Source organism: Eubalaena glacialis, chromosome 5 (assembly GCF_028564815.1).
Source record: "Eubalaena glacialis isolate mEubGla1 chromosome 5, mEubGla1.1.hap2.+ XY, whole genome shotgun sequence".
Lineage (NCBI taxonomy): Eukaryota > Metazoa > Chordata > Mammalia > Artiodactyla > Balaenidae > Eubalaena > Eubalaena glacialis.
Window position 1 is genome coordinate 707,123 of NC_083720.1, and position 19,691 is coordinate 726,813.

At 52.8% G+C, this 19,691-nt stretch overlaps 1 protein-coding gene across 3 annotated transcripts in view; it reads left to right on the plus strand.

The window, feature by feature from the left end:
• The first annotated feature begins 4,582 nt into the window (after positions 1 to 4,582).
• The window catches only part of MAEA (macrophage erythroblast attacher, E3 ubiquitin ligase), a 30,892-nt gene continuing 15,783 nt past the window's right edge, over positions 4,583 to 19,691 (plus strand). For all 3 annotated transcript variants that reach the window (XM_061191861.1, XM_061191859.1, XM_061191860.1), the window contains exon 1: positions 4,583 to 4,686. In XM_061191861.1, coding sequence (XP_061047844.1) covers positions 4,618 to 4,686 — 69 coding nt within the window. In that variant the 5' untranslated portion in view covers positions 4,583 to 4,617. The remainder of the gene's footprint in view (positions 4,687 to 19,691) is intronic.

Sequence of the window (19,691 nt, forward strand, 5' to 3'; positions counted from 1 at the left end):
CAGGAACCTTGAACAGCAGTTCAGAGTGTTCTTATACACCCCCATTCACCCTGCTTTTTTGCCAACTATTATGGCCAATGTGTTTGGGGGGCAGGCATGTTCAACAAATTAGGCTTAAAGACCTTCTCTGGTTGAGTAGAAACCCTTCTAGAAAGAGTTGGCCGTGATTTGAAGCTATACTATAAAGCTATAGTAATTAAAACAACATGGTCCTGGCATAAAAATAGACACATAGACCAATGGAACAGAATAGAGAGCCCAGAATTAAACCCCTGCATATACAGTCAACTAATATTTGATAAGGAGCCAGGAACATCCATCCAGTGGGGAAAGGATAGTCTCCTCAACAAACAGTGCTGGGAAAACTGGAAAACCACATGCAGACCATGATGTTGGACTCCTGTCTTACACCACTCAAAAAAGTTAACTCAAAATGCATCAGATGTAAACGTAAGACCCAAAACCCTAAAATTCTTAGTAGAAAACATAGGGAAGAAGCTCCTTAACATTGGTTTTGGCAATGATTTTTTTTTTTTTGGTATGGCACCAAAACCACAGACAACAGAGGAAAAAAACCAACAAGTGGGACTATATCAAACTTAAAGTTTCTGCACAGCAAAGGAACCATCAACAAAATGAAAAGGCAACCTATGGACTGGGAGGAAATATTTGCAAAACATAGATAAGGGGTTAATATCCAAAAATCTATTAAAAAAAATAATACCACTCAATAACAAAACAAAAAAACCCATTTAAAATGGGCAGAAAGACTAAACAGGCATTTTTGCAAAGAAGACACCCAAATGACCAACAGATACATGAAAAGATGCTCAACATCACTAATTATCATGGAAATGCAAATCAAAAGCACAATTAGATACCACCTCACACCTGTTATAATGGCTCTTATGAAAAAGATAAAAGATCACAAGTGTTGGTGAGGATGTGGAGAAAAGGGAAACCTTGTGCAACAGGCTTTCTCTAGTTGCATCGAGCAGGGGCTACTCTTTGTTGTGGTGCGTGGGCTTCTCATTGCAGTGGCTTCTCTTGTTGCAGAACATGGGCTCTAGGGGCATGGGCTTCCGTAGTTGTGGCATGCGGGCTCTAGAGCGCAGGCTCAGTAGTTGTGGTTCATGGGCTTAGTTGCTCTGCGGCATGTGGGATCTTCCCAGACCAGGGATCGAACCTGTGTCCCCTTCATTGGCAGGTGGATTCTTAACTACAGTGCCACCAGGGAAGTCCCCAGAGTATTTTATTTTTATACTTCTGAAATTTGTAAACAAGACAGCCTAGGTTAAACAATACAGTTTTCCAAAGCTGCATGTGCTCATTTCATACTGTTGAAGTGAAGAGTTTTTCTGCTTGAAGTACAAAAACAATTTCCTAAAGCTCCTAAGCAGGAACACTACTGTTCTTATGATCTGTGATTAGATGAACTGATCAATTTCAGTTGGTAACATCCTTTTTTTCCCTTGGCAAGTGTTTAACAAATTCTAGAACAGATGCATTTTTCTAGGCTTACACCAACAATTTCATTCCAAATGTCTCCTGAGAGGCATGTACCATACACAGGAATCCATCTCTATCCTTCTCACTTTCACACACTCCAGAAATTAGCATGGACAAGCTCACCATTCTGTGTCTGTTCACCAGCAGGAACAGGGTGTCAGAAGTGGGATCTGAAGGCATCAAATCCCAAGAGGCAATGGCCCCCAGAATTGAGCAAGGTACTCACACTGAGCCCCTTGTGCTCATCACTTCCATGATTGCCACCTGCTTTCGTTTTGGTGAATCTCTTCTTAGACTTCAAGTTTTGCTCTTTTTGCGTTTCGAGCTCTCCAACTTTATTTGGGATCTGGAAAGTCTTTGTCGTTTCAGGGGGAAAGTTTTGTCCATTCCAGTTCAAGACTTTATCTTTGGTGAGTACTCAGTTGTTGTCTGGAGCATGGAGTGACAAGATTCTTTTTGGGGGATTGAGCTGTGATCTAGGAATTTGTTTTATTCCTTTTGGAATCTGGGCTAGGACTCTAGCAACTTTATTGGGTTTCCAGGAGAACTAAGGGAAATGGGATCCCAGTCACCTAAATGTTTTGAGGGCAGCCCTCCTTCAGGGACTCCAGCCAGTTTCATGTTTAAAAACTATGGATTCGGGCTTCCCTGGTGGCACAGTGGTTAAGAATTCACCTGCCAATGCAGGGGACATGGGTTCGAGCCCTGGTCTAGGAAGATCCCACATGCCATGGAGCAACTAAGCCCATGCATCACAACTACTGAGCCTGCGCTCTAGAGCCAGCGAGCCACAACCACTGAGCCCACATGCCACAACTACTGAAGCCCACATGCCCTAGAGCCCGTGCTCCGCAACAAGAGAAGCCGCCACAATAGAAGCCTGTGCACCACAATGGAGAGTAGCCCCTGCTCCCTGCAACTAGAGAAAGCCCGCACGCAGCAACAAAGACCCAACGCAGCCAAAAATTAATTAATTAATTAATAATTAAAAAAACACTATGGATCCCCCACATGCACATTTTTAGCGAAGTGGGCTGAACAAACCAAAAGTAATCTGGAATTACAGTGGCCATTATGGGGAACGTTCAATCTCCCTAAACTTGTTTTTCTTAAGATTAAATTGGAGGACTGTGGTTCTAAAATTAAACAAAATGAATGGCATATTTGTTTTCACTGGTAACTGGAAGCTTCCAAACATGCACGAAACTGTAAAATTGCCTCTTTGCAAGATACCATTTCTAAATTGGCTGAAAAACCAAAAAAAAAAAAAAAAAGTAAAGAAAAAAAGGAGAACAAAATGGCTTCCAAAGCCTTGTGCTTCTTGTGTCCCCCCCTGCCCCCAATTTCTTTGTCTCAGGTAGGGTCTTGTGTGTCTTCCCACTCCCTTTGCCTCAGACTCTGCCCCTAGAAACCATCTTGTGCTCAGGCCCTGCCCCCAACACCACCTTCCTCTCTCCTCCTCCATGAAAACCTGCCTCTTTAAAATGAGAGCCTCTGAAGATCCAAATGCTGACCCTAATTACTCGTTTTAAGTTAACTGGGGCAAACCACTAGGTGAGGAGATCCTGACTCTTGATCAGTGATGCTTTCAAGGAAAGATCTTGAGCAAAAGAGGAAAATGTAGAATTAATTAAGGAGCAGTCCACTAACCTTTGGAGTCAGGACAGGCCCGTAGGGGGTGCTTTCGCACCCACCATGCATGTCAATTACCCCAAACAGGAAGATGCCTCTACCTACTATCCAGCAGGAAGAAGAAAACTTCCCTCCAACCCCACCCCCCAGCAGCCCAGCCAGTCAGAGACTGCAGCAGCTCAGCCAATGGGAAGCCTCCATGCTTTGCCCCCCCCCCCGCTCCTCCAATGGACTCTTCCGTTATCACAGCCCCGCCCAACTCCTCCTTTTCCCTATAAAAGCAAGTCCCCATTTCTTGTTCTCTGGGTTTGCCTGTGGTCTGTCCTTGTTTGCATATTCCGAATGGCAGTTCCTCCACTATTCCTGAGTAAACTCACTTTTGTTGGTGAAATAACTGGCTGTCATATTATTACAGTTGACAGAGGCTTGAGCTTAGCCTTGAGCTGCACAGGCTCTGATTGCCTTGATGCTGTTACTCTGGTTGATGTGATCGGGTTCCAGGAACTTGGTTTTATCCAGGACAGGAAGCTTCTCATCCTCCCGTGGTTCTGTTATCGCAAGGCATGGGGGCTAGTGGAGGTGAGGGTAGAGAGTCGAGTGGCTCCCATTGCGACAGTGGCTTTCTTGTGTCGCCTTAGGTGTAAAATTTTTTCAATGCTAAACTTAATATTTCTTTAAAAAATCGTTTCAGAAATGAGTGTGAGATGTGGCTTAATTTGAAAGGCTTCTCTTAACTAGTGAAACCTAATTTAATTTCTATTTTTAAAAGGAATAAAAGGGAATAAGAATGTGAAGTGGTTGAAAGGAAACTAGAGTCGGTGTGGATGCCAGGGATGCTGGATGCTCTCCCCGCACCGGGTCCTTGTTACACTGTGGGAGCCTCTTTCCTTAACCAGTTCAGTTCTCCTCCTCCCCAGCGGGAACCTGCGGCTCCGTGTCAGGCTCCAGACGCATTCCTCTGCGGAGAGGGGCCCATGGAAAGTAGCCGGCTGACAGGCACCCGTGGCCTGCAGACATTCTGGCCATGACTACCACGCGGGGTCACTGCAAGGAGGGGTCCTAATCAGGAGGGAGGGGTCATTGCCTCCAGGGGCCGCCCCACGCGAGCCCGGTCACCCCCATAGCCGCGCTCCTCGCGGGACCCCGGCCCCCCCACCCCCACCCCCGGGGGCGCTCTGGGAGGCCAGCACTGGGGCTAGGGCAGCAAGCGAGCGACGGGTAGAGAGAAGCCGCCCCGCCCCGCCTCAAGTTCAAGGAGAGACCACGCCCAGCCGTGCTTCCCTCTGATTGGCAGAACGAGAAAATGACGGGAGATGATTGGGTGGAGCGGACGCCTCTCGGCGCCCATCCTCCGCCACGGGGCGGGGACGGACGTGATTGGTGCAGGCATCGGCCCGCCCCACCCCGTGATGTCACTACCCGGCGTGCCGCGCGCCGCGCTTCCGCTCCGCCCGCTAATGTTTTGGCCGGTCCAAGATGGCGGTGCAAGAGTCCGCGGCTCAGCTCTCCATGACCCTGAAGGTGCAGGAGTACCCGACCCTCAAGGTGGGGTCTGCGGCCGGGGGGCGCCCGCGCCTGGCCGGGCGGCGTCGGGGGGGAGGGGGAGGGGCGGGGCGAAGGCCGGGGCGCGGCATGGGGCGCCGGGCGGAGGCCGGGGGTCTGGGAGCCGGACTTCCCCGGGGCCGGGGGTCTGGGGGCTGGGCTCCCAGGGGGTCGGACTCTGGGGGCCGGGCTCCCCAGGGGCTGGGGGCCCGTCTCTCTGGGGGCCGGGGCTGGCGGCCGGGCTTCCCGGGGGCAGGGGACCTGAGGGCCGGGCGGGTGTGGCGTGTGGCCATCCATGCTCCCGCCTGCCTTCGTGACAGGGCGGGGAGCGCGTCTGCCTGGCGCCCCGCTTCTCCCTCCGGAGCCCGATTGTGGCCTTTTCGTCCTATCATACCGTGAACTGCATCAGCGACAGTCCTGGTCGTAGACAGGCTGGTGACTTTGGAGCCTGGGATTTCAGGGCTGTGGGGTCGCGGGCGCCCAGCCAGAGTGCCCACCGTGACTGGCGGTTGGTGTCCAGCTCTCCTCCCGGAAGCTCGTGTCAGACGGTGTTGATGGATGGCTTCCAGCCTCTAATTAGGGAACCTGTGAGGAGAGACCTCACGACCCAATGGGAACCCATTTGCAGGGCGTCACCAAACCTGAAATACAGCCCTTGCCACTCGGTCGCCAGTTGGGTGACCTTGGATGGTCGCTGAGGCAAGTCGACTTACGCTGGGATGAAATCGGTGTTCCCGGGAGAGGGGTCGGTGCTAGTTCTTACCTAGTTAGTAGAGGATTCGATGGCGATTGACTACAGTGAAGCACCTGGGAATAAATCCCTTCAACGCTCGAGGTTATAACATTGCCGGGAGAGCTGCGGCCGAGCCTGCGTGCGTCTGAATTCCTTTCCCGGGGGCCACGTCGCATCTCTCCTCCCGGAGGACCCAGCACGCCTGTCCACGTCAGTGGTGGCAGAGGGTGGGTGCGGTGTGGCCAGCTTGCTGTGAGCCCTGCGTTCACGTCCTGGGAGACCTCGGGAGGGTCCTCACCGCCTCTGAGGTTGTTTACTCCTGTCAGGCGAGCGCGCCTGGGTCGGCTCGGGGTGAAGAGAAGGCTCTGGCTGTGGGAAGGTAGCTGAAGGGAAGGAAGGGAAGCGCTGCTGGCCTGAGCCAGATGCCTGTTTGCTGGACCGCAGGTGTAGGGCGTGCTGTTTTGACACTCCACTCCCGCAAGACCCTGCGGCTCGTAGGCCACGATTCTCTGCTGCCCCGGGCACCCGACCAAAACCAAGGGGCGTGAGTGGGAACCGCTGACTGTGAGCTTTGGTCTCACTCAGCCCCTGCCAGGCCTGCCGCTTGACTGACAGACAAGAAGGTTCAGAGATGAAAACCGTGGTGGTGAATGTGGGGAACACCAGACAGGCAGGATCCCTCCTCCGAGTCCTCCTCTCTCGTTTCATAATCGTGAACAGAGTCTGAGCTGCAGACTTATCAAACAGGCTTTGATTAACGTAGTTAGGCAGATACTCCTAGAGGTAAAGGATTTTGTTTCTGGTTTTCTTTTGGCTGCATTGGGTCTTCGTTGCTGCACGTGGGCTTTCTCTAGTTGCGGCGAGTGGGGGCTACTCTTTATTGCGGTGGCTTCTCTTGTTGCGGAGCACGGGCTCTAGGCACGCGGGCTCAGTAGTTGTGGCTTGCGGGCTCAGTAGTTGTGGCTCGTGGGCTCTAGAGCGCAGGCTCAGTAGTTGTGGCTCATGGACTTAGTTGCTCTGCAGCATGTGGGATCTTCCCGGACCAGGGCTCGAACCCGTGTCCCCTGCATTGGCAGGCAGATTCTTAACCACTGCACCACCAGGGAAGTCCCAAGAAATATTATAGTATCATTTCAAGTGAGCTTGCCAAATAAAGACATTTCACTTCTTTTCTGGAATGATTTTAAAAAGTAGAATTTTTGCAAGGTACTCTCTCCATTTTTCCTCACAGATTATTTAGATCCCACAGGATAATTTCTCTGTTCTCTTGACATGTGTGTCACTGCTGAGTTAACATTTTTGTCAGGAGTAATTCCTACTGGATAATGAGGAGGTTTCACCAGGAACATGGGAAGGGCTGTTGGCTCGGGAGCTGTGCTGTTCATGGTCTGGAGAGAGTCCAGAGGCAGGGGGTGCGGGGAGAGGGGGCGGGGCGACAGGGCAGGGGTGAGGGCTGAGGGTGGGCGTTCTGGAAGGCATCGGTTGTGCTTCTCTAGCCCGAAGGCAGCTTCTCGCGCAGGGTAGCGGGGACGAGCTGCAGCGGGCAAGTGCCCTTCAGACAGGATGGGGCTTCCTCCCTGTTGGAGGGCTGGGCAGCCTCCTCCCGGCCTCAGGGCTGGTAAGCTCTTCCGCTCTTCTCTCCTGGCAGAGCGGCCCTCCCAGCGGGCTCTGACCCGGGCCCTCCCCTCCCGGAGCCCCTGCTCCCCCCGGGGCGGGGCGGGGTGGGGCTGGCCCAAGCCTGTGGACGTTTGGGTGCGTCTTGGCGCGGGAGCTGTAGGATGCTGAGCAGCAGCCTGGCCTCGGTCCCCAGATGTGAGGAGCATGCCTCTGGGCTGCCTCTAGCTTTGCCGCTTGTCCTGGGCCGGGGACGCAGGTGGTCCCCACGAGAACCACTGGTCTGGACCTCGCTGTGGGGAACTTGTTCTTACCGCAGCGGGCGTTCCCGGGCACCTTGTGCTCCGGCCCTGGCTGGCACCTTTCCCTGCAGTGTGTCGGGCTGTGGGTCGTGCCCCTCAGGCCTCAGGGAAGGAGAAGTGGAAACTCGAGGGCATGACCCACCATCGTCAACTAGAAACCCTGTTCTAATTATGTTTTTAGAAGTTTTTTCTGATTATAAAAGCAATTTGTGTTTATTCTCCAAATTACTTTGCTAATTATCCCATTAGTTTTTGGAGTTTTTACTTCTGTTTTTTTCCTTGGGATAGCTGAAGGAAAATCATATTTTGGAGGCCTTCTTTGTCACCGTCCAGATCAGGTGGGAGTTCGCTCAGCCCAGGGGAGGGACTTGGCATCGTCTCTGGAAACCTGCTTTGGACCCTGACTCCTCCCCTTGAGCTCACCTGGGCCCACCTCTGGGCTCACCTGGAGCCTCATGCTGGCTCCCCAGCCCCTCTCCCTGCTGTCCCCTCCTCGTCACATGTGACAGGCTGGGAGTGTGGCCGTTGCTCCCAGCTGGGCCTGGAGGCAGATTCTCCTGTGTCTTTGAAAAAATCTGCTGCTTTTAATGTGGTGACGGTCTTGTTGACCAAGTACTGCCCTGCAATTTCAAATCCTGGCTTTGTACTTGTAGAAAGTTTGTGTGCCAATTACATGCTAAAGTTATAACTTTCAGTGCGGTTTTCCAAACTTGGTCTCAGCCGGGCTTGGGGGATCACGTGTTCTCAAGTTTGAGAAATGCTGGTAGCATAAAGTGTTCAGACTTTTGAGACAAGTATCTGATTATGCTGTGTCCCAGGTGGTGGCCATGGCTGGGGCCTGACCTCTTTTTACTTTAGCTTTTGTGATTTCCCGAGTGAGCCAGTCCCTTCCTCCGATGCTGGCCATCTCTGGTCCGCAGCTGCTTGCATCATGATTGCCTTCTTCTCAGGCTGCAGCCTCGTCACACCTTCAGGGCAGTGTTTGTTCTCAGCTGAAAGAGCCCGCACGTGGCCTTGGCTTCCAGAGCCCCACACACCCAGAGCTCGGCTGCGTGCCCCTCTCTGAAGTGTGTGCCTGCCCCGTGCGTCCTCCTGCCTTCGCGCTCCCCTGTCTCTCACTGTCGCTGGCGGGATGTTTGACCACACGAAGGCGACCTGGTGGCGTGTCCTGTCCTTGCGTCCTCCGCGCCGGGCCCTCCTGGAGAGATGTGGGTTGACGTGAGGGGTCCCTGCTCGCTGCTTGTGTTTTTAAGTGTTGTTAGTGTTTTAAACAGATTTCAAGTCTGGAAAAGAAAGGGCTTTCTAATCTCCATTTCTCTGTAAGGGGTGGGCTGTTGGAGCCGGCGCTGACCCCCAGCTCTGGGCAGGTGGTGGCAGAGCTGTTGAGGGAGCCGTGTGGCCGCACACGCCTCGGGCGCCTGGCTTCCGGCCGGGTCTGTAACAACCATGATCACTGAGCACGTGACATCTGCGCTTTTGGAACTCTCGGAACAAACCCGGGAGAGGGGGACCCGATGGTGCACGACAGCGGGGCGGCCTCAGGGAGAGACGGGTGAGGCCCCGTCCTGGTCACACGCTTGGTGGCAGGAGGCATTAAACGAGGGACACAGGGTTTCAGCGCACTGGTTTGGGGGTGGCCGGGGAGGCGTGTTTTGGGGAGGAGCCATGTGGGCTGAGTTTAAGTCTTGGCAACCCTGACACCGAAGGCTCACGGTCCCACTGGAGCGAGGCAGCTCGGACGTCCCCAGAGCCCTGCAAAGGGGGCAGGGGCCACTGAGTGCCTGGCTGGCGACACGGGCCCGGGGGCGGGGACGGGGCGGGGCGGGGCGGGAAGACGGGCCGGGAAGAGGCCGCGGGCAGGCTGAGGCGGGATGTTTGATGCTGACCTGAACCTGGCCAAGCAGCTTCCGCCGGGGTAACAGTTGGTTATTTTCAGGTGTACGTTTTTTACAACCTTTTGAAAACCAGAATCATTCACTGTTTCAATCACTACTAACCAATAGTTAACAACTAAATATTGCTGAGTAGTTTGATAACTGGACTGTCGCGCAGAATGTGGCCGAGGGGAGAAAAGCCCCAGCTGGGCCGATGGCCTCGCTGTCCACAGAGCCAGCCTTCCCCTGCCACCACGCGCAGCCCCTGGGGCCTGGCCTCGTCCCCTTTCCCGTCATGACAGCGGCCCCCCTGCCCTGCCCCATCTGAGCCAGACCTCCCCCGGCTCCCCACCCCATCCTGTGTCCCTCCCAGGTCTCTGCACGTGGGAGCTGGCGTCCTAGCGCTCCACCAGCCGGCTGGGCCAGGGCTCTGCCCTGAGCCAGATCTGGCCCTGTGGCCCCTGTGCTCTGGCCCTCGCCCTGGTGTTTTCTTTCTGGCTTCGGTCACCCTCTGGCGCTTTTTCTGTCAGATGCCCCCTTGGGACGCTGGTCCTCAGTGAGGGGCTGTGTCTGGGCGGTTGTCGCCCTCCCAGCACCTGGAAGAGCTCCTGGCCTGTGGGGGGCACCGGCGGTAGCTGTTGGCCGAGCGAGCGTCTCCTCTGTCTGGGGGGAAATCCCTTAAACATTCATATCTCACTCTTGTCCATGAGCGGCATTCCGGGTGGGGCAGCCTTCGGAGTTTCCTTTCTCACCCCCCCACCCCGGCCCGCACCCCTCTCCTTCCTTCAAGGCTCAGCTGCCGGGGAGGAGTGTCTGCGCCCTGCCCCTCTGTGCACTCACGGTGTGCGTGCCGTGACCTTCTAGGTGACAACTGGACAGCACCCTCGGGGCACCCCCTTCGAGATGGCCACCTCCCGGTCTCATGAGCGGCCTCCGGGCTGGTTTTGCCCCATCACTCCCTGGCAGGGCTCTGGCCAGGGTCTCCAGGTGACCCCATGGTGCTGCCTGAGCCCCTGACAGCGTCTGGTGCTCGCCCCCACCTCTCACCACGTGTGCCACAGGCCGCCCTTCCTTCCCGGCGTAGGGTCCCAGGCGGCTTCCGTGACGCCACCCACACCTGGCTCCTCCCAGGCTCACAGCCGCCCCTCATCCTCCTTGTTGGGACTGCTCGCTGCCTTGGTGACCTTGTTTGAGGACCCCCGTGTGTACCGATGACTCCCAGCTGGATCCCCTCGCCAGCCCCAGAGCCTTGGACCCGGGAGCCTGTCAGACGTCCCCTCTTGGGTCTGTAAGGTGTCTCAGCATGTGGAAGTCTGAACTCGTTGTCTTACCCAGCTCCTCCGCAAACCCGCTCCCCCATCTTCCTGGTCTCACTGGGGGACAGCGCTTCCATCCCATTTGGCTCAGGCTGGAACCTTGGAAGCAGCCTTGACCCTGCCGTTCTCAGAGCTCACATCCAGCTTGTCCTCACATCCTTTTCACTCTGCCACCGTGGCCTAAACCAGTCCCTCTCCGGGTGGTTGAAGGAGCCCCCAGCTGTCCCCAGCACTGCCCGTGCTTCTTCCTGGCAGCCTCCCGTCTTACTCGGGTAAAGTCCAAGGTTGTTAGAGTGGCCCTCCAGGGCCTCATGACTTGGCCCCCTCTTCCTCCTCCCCCACGTCGTCCTCCTCCCCCACCTCCTTGCCTCCCCCTCCCCCCCGCCACCTCCTCCCCCACCTCCACTCCTTTGGACACTGAGCCACAGTGGCCTCCCCGCTGCTACAGGATGTGCCAGCATGGGGGGCTCAGAGTCTTTGCTCTTGTTTACTTTGTCCAGAATCCTTTCCCCCAGATGTCAGTCTGGCTTATTCCCTCACCTTCCCCGGTCTCTGCTCAGGTAACCACCTTCTCAGTGCGACCACCTTATTTAGACTGGGAGTCCCACCATCCCCTCTTCTGCTCTGTTCTTCTCCTTAGCTGCCGCTGCCATTTGACTTAACTGTGCTTTGCTTCTTTGTTTCTAACCACTGGGATTATAAGCTCTTTGGAGGCATAGAAGAAATAACTCTTCAAATAACAGATGAATTATTAAATATTATTTTGGCAATTCTATCCAAAGAAGTAAGACTGAAACAAGTAAATGTAGCTATTAGAATGAATGAGACAGAATATGTTTATGTACCCAGAAACACAAGCAAACTAACCAGAAAATGACTGCAATTAATTAGAAAGGTCAACACAGTAACTGGGTACATGAAAAATAGACAAAAGTCAGTCACTTTTCTGCCTCCCAGCAATAACCAGTAGAACATCTCCTGGGAAAATGCCAGGAAGAGGAACACGTTAGGGTGACTGCAGCACACCAGCAGTGGGCGCCAGTGGAGGCGCCGTGGCTGGCAGCAGCAGAGGGTGCTGGGCTTCTGTCTGAAGATGCTGACAGTAGCGGTAAAGACACCATGTGACTTCTCCGCGTGCTTGATCAGACCTTTCTTATTTACCATGAGGGAAGCTCCAAGAAGGTGTCTCTGCTGGACACCAGGGTCTGGTATGAAACTGCGAAAGTAACAGCCTTGTTGCAAAATTGCTGGCTTTGGTTATATGTTGTATGGAAAAGGTGAGACAGTGTTTCCCTGGTGTTATGCATACAGTCGGCACTGGTGCCTGCTCGGGCTCTGTGTGTCTTGTTTGGTCAGTGAGCCGTCCCAGGCCTGGAGACGCTCATGTGGAGGCCTGGTGCCAGGCTGCCTTGTGTGCACGCCGGCTAACTCAGCATTTGCAGCGTGTACTGTTTTACTCATACTGCCCTTGCTGAGATGGACCACTGGCACGAAAAGATGCTTGTGAGTAACCAGCAGTCGCAGATGAGAGGACCCTGCCCCCAGGAGGGAGAATATGGAGGTGCTGGCAGTGCCCTTCCCGCCTCCAGCTTTGTCCGCACTTCACGGAGTGAAAAGTCCATCTCATCACATCCCCCTAGAGGTGGACCAGCGACATGTCACTTTTCAAGAAGCCTATTTGAAAGAGGGGGTTTGAAGCACTCCTGTCCTTTGTGAGCCTCCCTCAGGTGTGTGCTGTGCCCGGGGAGGCCAGCCCAGGAGAGCGTGGAGCCACTGTGATTCGGGAGACTCCCGTGCCACACGCCGGAACACGAGGCACAGCTCTCCAGGCCAGGCAGGGGCGTCTGCTGCCACTCAGGGCTCAGTCCAACACTTTACTAGATGTTGTTAGCTTTGTGATACATATTTAGAAACCTCTTCTGAGGTTTCTTAATTGTGAAAGATAAAAGGCCTCATGCCATTGGGGAAATACTTCCTTCCTGTGCTGGTAAAAATGGCTGAGAACATTATGAGAACAAACTAAAATGCATCTCTTTGTCAGCAAATACTGTGAGAAAACCCACAGCAAACACTGGAGAAGGTTTGAAGAAACACGTACCAAAGCAAATGGCACGGTGTGGGAGGGCTGCTGTGGAGCTGGGTGAGAGTACAGATGTTTCATACAGGTCTCGATTAGGGTGTTTGCCAGATTCTGTTTCAGTTATGAAAACAGGAAGGATTACTTTTTGCGAGTCACTGAAGGGGAAAGAGGTACTGGAGGAAATATAATTTAACATTCAACTAATTAAATGGAGAAATTCTATGATCTTAAAAGCTGTAGTGAAACAAATTACCAAGGAAACATTAAGTAGATTTGATTAATACAAATTTAATTTTTTGGTATAACCAGATAAGATAAAACCAGAATTTAAAAGCAAGTAACAAACCTTAAAAAAATCCACCAAATGTGAACCATAAAAAGCTGGTTCAAATTGATGAGAAAGCTCCAATACCCTCTTCCTTGTTGAGTATTGGGTGAGGAATACAAACAGAAAATATGTAGAAGGAAAAATGTGTTGAGTTGAACCACATAAAATCACCCTTTTGTAAAAATGATGGCTGAGTAGCCTATACCATGTAAAAAGATATAAAAAAAAAAAAAAACTTCCCATAAAGAAAAACCCAGGACATGATGGCTTCACTGGTGAATTCTATTAAATGTTTAAAAAAGAGTTAACATTGCTCCCTCACAAACAGCCAAAAAATGGAAGCAGAAGGAAGTTTCCCAGCTTGTTCTGTGAGGTCAGTTTTACCCTGATACCAGAACCAGACAAACAATACCACAAGAAAACTACACACCAGTCCTTATGAATGAATATAGGTGCTAAAATCCTCAACAGCATGCCAGCAAACTGAATCTGACAACATATGAAAAGGATTATGTACCATGGCTAAGTGGGATTTACCCCAGGAATGCAAGGTTGGTTCAACATGTAAAAGCCAACGGAATGCCATACTAATAGTATAAAGGACAAAAACCACATGATCACCTCAGTAGACACAGATAAAAACACTTGACAAAATCCATCACCCTTTCATGATAAAAACACTCAACAAACTAGGAATAGGAGAGAACTTCCTCTACCTGATAAAGGGCATCTCTGAGAAAACCACAGCCGACATCATGCTTCATGGTGAAACACCAAAAGCTTTCCCCTAAGATCAGCAAAAAGACAAGAACGTCCACTCACCATTTCCATTCAGCATTGTCCTGGAGGTTCCGATTGGGGCAGCTGGGCAAGAAAAAGAAATAGCAGGCATTCAGATTGGAGAGGAAGAAGTAAAACTCAATTTGCAGATGAAATCATCTTGTGTATGGAAAGTCCTAAGGAATACACACGTACGCAACACACACACACACAAACCTGTTAGAACTAATAATCTGGTTCAGCAAGGTTGCAGGATACAAGATCAGTTTATATAATAGAAATAATTTGTATTTCTGTATCCTAGAAATGAACAGTGAAAAGGGAAATGAAGAAAAGAGTTTTATTTACAATAACACTGATAAATTGGATTTCATTAAAGGGAAGAAGCTTGTGTTTCAAAGGTATGCTGTTAAGAAAGTGAAAAGACTAACAGAAGAGAGAGAAAATATTTGCAGATCATTTTTGATAAGGATCTAGTATCCAGAATATGTAAAGAACTCTTACAGTTCAATAATATAAAGACAAATAACCCAATGTAAAAACGAGCAAATGGTTTGAGGAGACTCCTCTGAAGAAGAGATACAAATGGCTAATGAGCGTAAGAGGAGATGCACGACATCATTCGTCATGAGTGAAGTAATGAAACCGTGATGAGGCGCTGCTTTATGCCCGTGGGAATGACCGTGAGCAGAAAGATGGGCAGTAACAAGTGCTGGAGGAGGTGTGGAGAAGCCGCAATCCTGACGGACGCTGAGGAATGTGAAGCGGTGCAGCCGCGGTGGAGAGCAGTCTGTAGTTCTTCAGAAAGTTACACACAGTTACCATATGACCCAGCAGTTCCACTCCTACATAATCTACCCAGGAGAAGTGAAAACGTGCCCATACAGACACCTGTGCAGGAATTTATAGTCTTATTATTCATAATAGCTCCAAAGTGGAAGCAACTAAAATGTCCATCAACTTATGAGTGCATAAACAAATGTGGTATTCGCATAATGGAATACTCTTCAGCCAGAAAAAGGAATGAAGTACACGCTACATCACGGATGAGGCTTGGAAGCATTATGCTAAGTTTAAAAAAAAAGCCACACACAAAAGGCCACAGAATGTATGATTCCATTGATATGAAATGTCCAGAATAGGCAGGTCCATTCAAGTAGACAGTAGATTAGTGGCTGGTTGCCTGGCTATGGGGAGTACTTCTGTAGGCAACAGGTTTCTTTTCGGGGTGATGAGAATGTTCTGGAAGTAGATGGTGCTGATGGTTGCACAGCCTTGTGATTATACTAAACACCACTAAGTTGCTTACTTGAATTAAAAGGGTGAATTTTATAGTATCTGAATTATATCTCAATTAGAAATTGGTAAAATAAAAAGTGATACAGGGGGACTTCCCTGGTGGCGCAGTGGTTAAGAATCCACCTGTCAATGCAGGGGACACGGGTTCGAGCCCTGGTCCGGGAAGATCCCACATGCCATGGAGCAACTAAGCCCGTGCGCCACAACTACTGAGCCTGCACTCCAGAGCCTGCGAGCCACAGCTACTGAAGCCCATGTGCCTAGAGCCCGTGCTCCGCAACAAGAGAAGCCACCGCAGTGAGAAGCCTGCGCACCGCCACGAAGAGTAGCCCCCGCTCGCCGCAACTAGAGAAAAGCCCACACGCAGCAACGAAGACCCAACGCAGCCAAAAATAAATTTTAGGGCTTCCCTGGTGGCGCAGTGGTTGAGAGTCTGCCTGCCAATGCAGGGCACACGGGTTCGAGCCCTGGTCTGGGAAGATCCCACATGCCGCGGAGCAACTGGGCCCGTGAGCCATAATTACTGAGCCTGCGCGTCTGGAGCCTGGGCTCCGCAACGAGAGAGGCCGCGATAGTGAGAGGCCCGCGCACCGCGATGAAGAGTGGCCCCCGCTTGCCGCAACTAGAGAAAGCCCTCGCACAGAAACGAAGACCCAACACAGCCATAAATAAATAAATTTAAAAAAATAAATAAATAAATAAATAAAAAAGGCAAAACCTTAAAAAAAAAAAATAAAATAAATTTTAAAAAGGGGGGTGTGGTTTAAAAAAAAAAAGTGGTGCAGCTTACCTTAAATTATCTTTCAAAGGGCGAAGGTTTTAGTTTTGATAAAGACTAATTTACTGATTCCTCTTTTACAGTTAGTGTATTTTGTATACCTGCAAGAAATCTTTGCCTATTTCAAGGTTGTGAAGATTTTCTCCTACGTTTACGTCGAGGATTTTTACAGTTTCAGCGTTTATGTTTAGGTGTGTGGTCCATTTCAAGGGAATCTGTGCAGATTGTATGAGGCACAGGTTGAGGTTTGTCCTTTTCCCTCGTGGGGTCCAGTCCCGGCACCTCTGTTGCGGAGACAGCTGGTCTTCTCTGCCCTGAATTGCCCTGTCTCTTTGGTTGGCCACACTGACCGTGCACGTGGGTCCACCCCTCGGGTCCCCCACCCTCCTTGGTCTCCGTGCCTTCCTGGACCAGTGCTTTGAATCAGGCACCATTGCCCGTATGTTACCAATATCATTCAGGATATTTTTTTATCCAGGTAGAAAACAAATGAACCATCTCCATCATTTCTAAGTGTCCAGCAGTGCTGAGTCGCGCTCAGATCTCTAGGACTCTCTTAAGTCAGCTCGGGCCACTCTGACAGAACGCCCCACAGCACACACTGTTCCTCCCGGTCCTGGAGGTGGAGTCCCAGAGGAGGGGCCGGCACCCCCCAGCACAGCTGCTTCCTGTTCGCGCTGGGAGCGTCCCGAGGTGTGCGCTGCTCTCCTCGTGGTTGTGACTGGCGTTTCCCCGAGTGTTAGTGGTGCTGCGCGCCTTCCCACACGTGTCGGGGCCGCGTCTCTCTTCTTCGGAGAAATGTCAGTTGAGGTCCGTGGCCCATTTCTCAGTTGGCTTATCTGTCTCTCCGTCGTGGAGCTGTCGGGGCTCCTTATGAAGCCTGGATAGTAACCCTTATCACACGTGTGGTCTGCAAACATCTCTTCCCGTTCCCGGGTTGCCGTTGTGCTCTGATGATTGCTTCCTTTGCTTTGCAGAAGTTTTAAACTTTAATGTAGTCCCATTTGTTACTCTTGTTTTTATTGCCTGTGCTCTTAGAAATGTATTAAAGAACACATATTTTTTATCTTGGTCTGGCTCTTTGTTGGTTTCCCCCCTCACTGCCACTTCTCACATCTCTGTGATTCTGTTGTCTCACCAAGGACTGTCTCTGAGTAATTTTCCTCCCAGAAGGGGTTTGGCTGCTAAGGGGTTTGGAGCCTTGCCTATCTGAAAGCATCTCAATTTTGCCTCGTTCTCAGTGATACCTTGGCATGGTTTAGAGTCTTCAGCATTTCTGAAATTCCACCCCTTCTTTTGGCAAAAGCCCCTTGGGAAGGAGCCTGTGGAGCTGTTGGTGACAGAACAGCAGGGGACAGTTGGGGAAAGGCGGGATAGGCAAGGCCTGGGCGGCCCGGTGTCCCCGGGAAGGACGTCGATTCCAGGTGCTCGTGCAGGGGGAGGGGGGCGGAGCTCAGAGGCGGGCACGGGCAGCAGAGGGTGGGACCCGAAAGCTCAGCCCTACAGAGCGCGTGGCCCAGCTGGCGTGGGCCCCGAGCATGTGGGCCGGCGGTCTGGGACGTGGGAGGATGGCCAGGGCCAGGAGAGGCGTGGGGCTGGTGCAGGTGCAGGGGACGCCTCTGGGGGACGGGAGGGTCCGGAGCCATCAGGAGCGCGGGTGGGGCCGGGTGTGGGCCACGGGCGGGGGCGGCACCCTTGCCGCCACCACCACCACCATCACCATCACCGGCCGGGCTGTGCCATGGTTCCGTTCCCGCACTGTGGATGTATGCCAGATCCTGAGTCGGCTTCTTTCCTCAGAAGAGAAATAGGTAAGCTTGACTATCACCTTACAGTATAAATTGTTGGGACTGGATCCTGACAATGGACTGAGGATGAGTGTGAGAGCGTCACCGGCATCTTTTTTGGATAAGAGTTAAAAGTCGGATCCCCAGCCCACGGAGCTTTCTTTGGAATCCCCCTGCCTTGGTGACGTGCATGGGTGTACCGGTGTGTGCCTGGCCCGTGCGGGCTCTCTGGCCCGGGACAGGGACCCGCGGACTCCTGGCCCGTGATCGCACCCGTGCCTGTGCAAGCATGTGACTCTTTTCTCCTGTGTCGTGGTTGTTTTGATTACATTTATTGGAATAGAATTTTAACGTCTGGATGTGATAATAAAAAACAACTTAGGAGCTTTTGTTTATTGTGCATCGTGGGATTTGTTCAATTTGTTTTCTAGTAATTCCACTTTGTTTTCTTTTATGAATGCATCGGTCCAGCTCAGATTACAAATACACAGTGTGTTCACGCAGACGGCCTGCGGGACCCGGGCAGGCTGCCTCCGCTCCTGGCCCTGGGTCCTGAGGGCACAGCCGGTGACCCACTTCCCAGTTGTTCTGGAACTGAGTGCTCACTCTTTCAAGCAGTAAAATTAACGCCTACACTCACTTGGGTTTAACAAACAGCCTGGAAGGGAGTTTGCGGTCATCAGTGACACCCCACCAGCCCTGACCTCAGCCCCCTGCGGGTGTCTCTCCCTGTCTGCGCACCATGGAGGCTGCCTGGGGGGGTCGTCGGGTCAGGACGGTGGCGTTGGGGGGCAGACCGAAGGCAGCTGAGGACCCTGGGGCATCTTCCCCGGTGCCGGTGTCACACAATCTTGGGGTTGCTCTACGTGCCGCTCCCATTGCAGAGACCCATCCCCCCCAGTCCTGGTCGTGGAGACCACGGGTGGTGGTTGAAGGCTGGGTCGTGCCTCCACCCTCCAGAAGTCCCGTCCTGTGGCAGGACACACCCTCCACAGGAGCTGGGGGGGGTCCTTCACCACGTGTGGTTTGCTGTCTGCCACAAGCCTGGCACCGTGTTGGGTGCTGTACGCAGTGGTCACTTTCTGACCAAGTGGACACCGAAGGAGTCCCTCCGTTTTTTCTTACAGGAAGTACTGAGTCCAGAGGAGGCGGCCAGTGTGGGGGGTGGACCATGGAGACCAGTCCGGTGGCCCGTGCAGGGGAACCCACGCCGCCCACCAGCAGCAGGTGGCCCCGAACGTCCTTGTGAGGCCGTCTCCCGTGTCCTGCTGGGCTTGGTCTCTTAGCTCGGTTGTGCTTTGATAGCCACCCCACAGCAGGTCATCAGCGAGCCCGAGTCCCAGCGGGGTGGCCACCCCTCGCCGAGCGCACCCCCGTCACACGTGGCAGATGTGGCTCGGCTCGTGGCACTCTGCCCCTCAGACTACTGATGAGACCTGAGGCGTGGACAGGCGTGTTTACGCACTGCCGAGTGGGAGTGGCAGCTGAGGGCAAGGACAGTGCTGGACTTGCTGGGTCTCCGGCGAAGAGTCCTGCTGTGGTGGCCCCTCCGTGGCCGGAGCCTGGCCCTGCCCATCTCTGCCATCACCCCGGGGTCTCTGCTGCTGGGAAGCCCAGCCTCTGAGCCAGGCCCACGTCTCCTCCCTGCCAGGCACGGTACCTGGCACACGGCTGGTGCTTAGCAAGTGTCGGTGGAGCCAGCAGTGCCCCGGGAGTGGGTGCTTCCCTGCTGGGCAGGTCTGAAGACGAAGCGCTCACAGGGGCGGTTTGTGGCAGCCATCGCAGAATTCCACGGAGACCCGCCGTGTGAGCAGGGAGTGCTGGCAGGGAGTCCCTGTCTTCGGTGGGTTTCCCTAGGGGTCCCCGGGGTGCGGTGCTGGACCCTGCCTGCTGCGCTGTGATGACCTCGGGGGCCGACGAGTGTGTGAACAGCAGTTCTCCAGACTTTTCAGTGATGCTTTTTGGGTTTTCTATCTTCCCGTGCTCTGGAAGGAATGGGTGTTTTTTTAACGACTCAGGGGAATGGGCGTCCTCTCGTTGAGATCAGTTAAATGTGTGCCTGTGACCTCCCATGGGAGCTGATGCCGTCACCTTCGTAACCCTGAGGTGCACCCGAG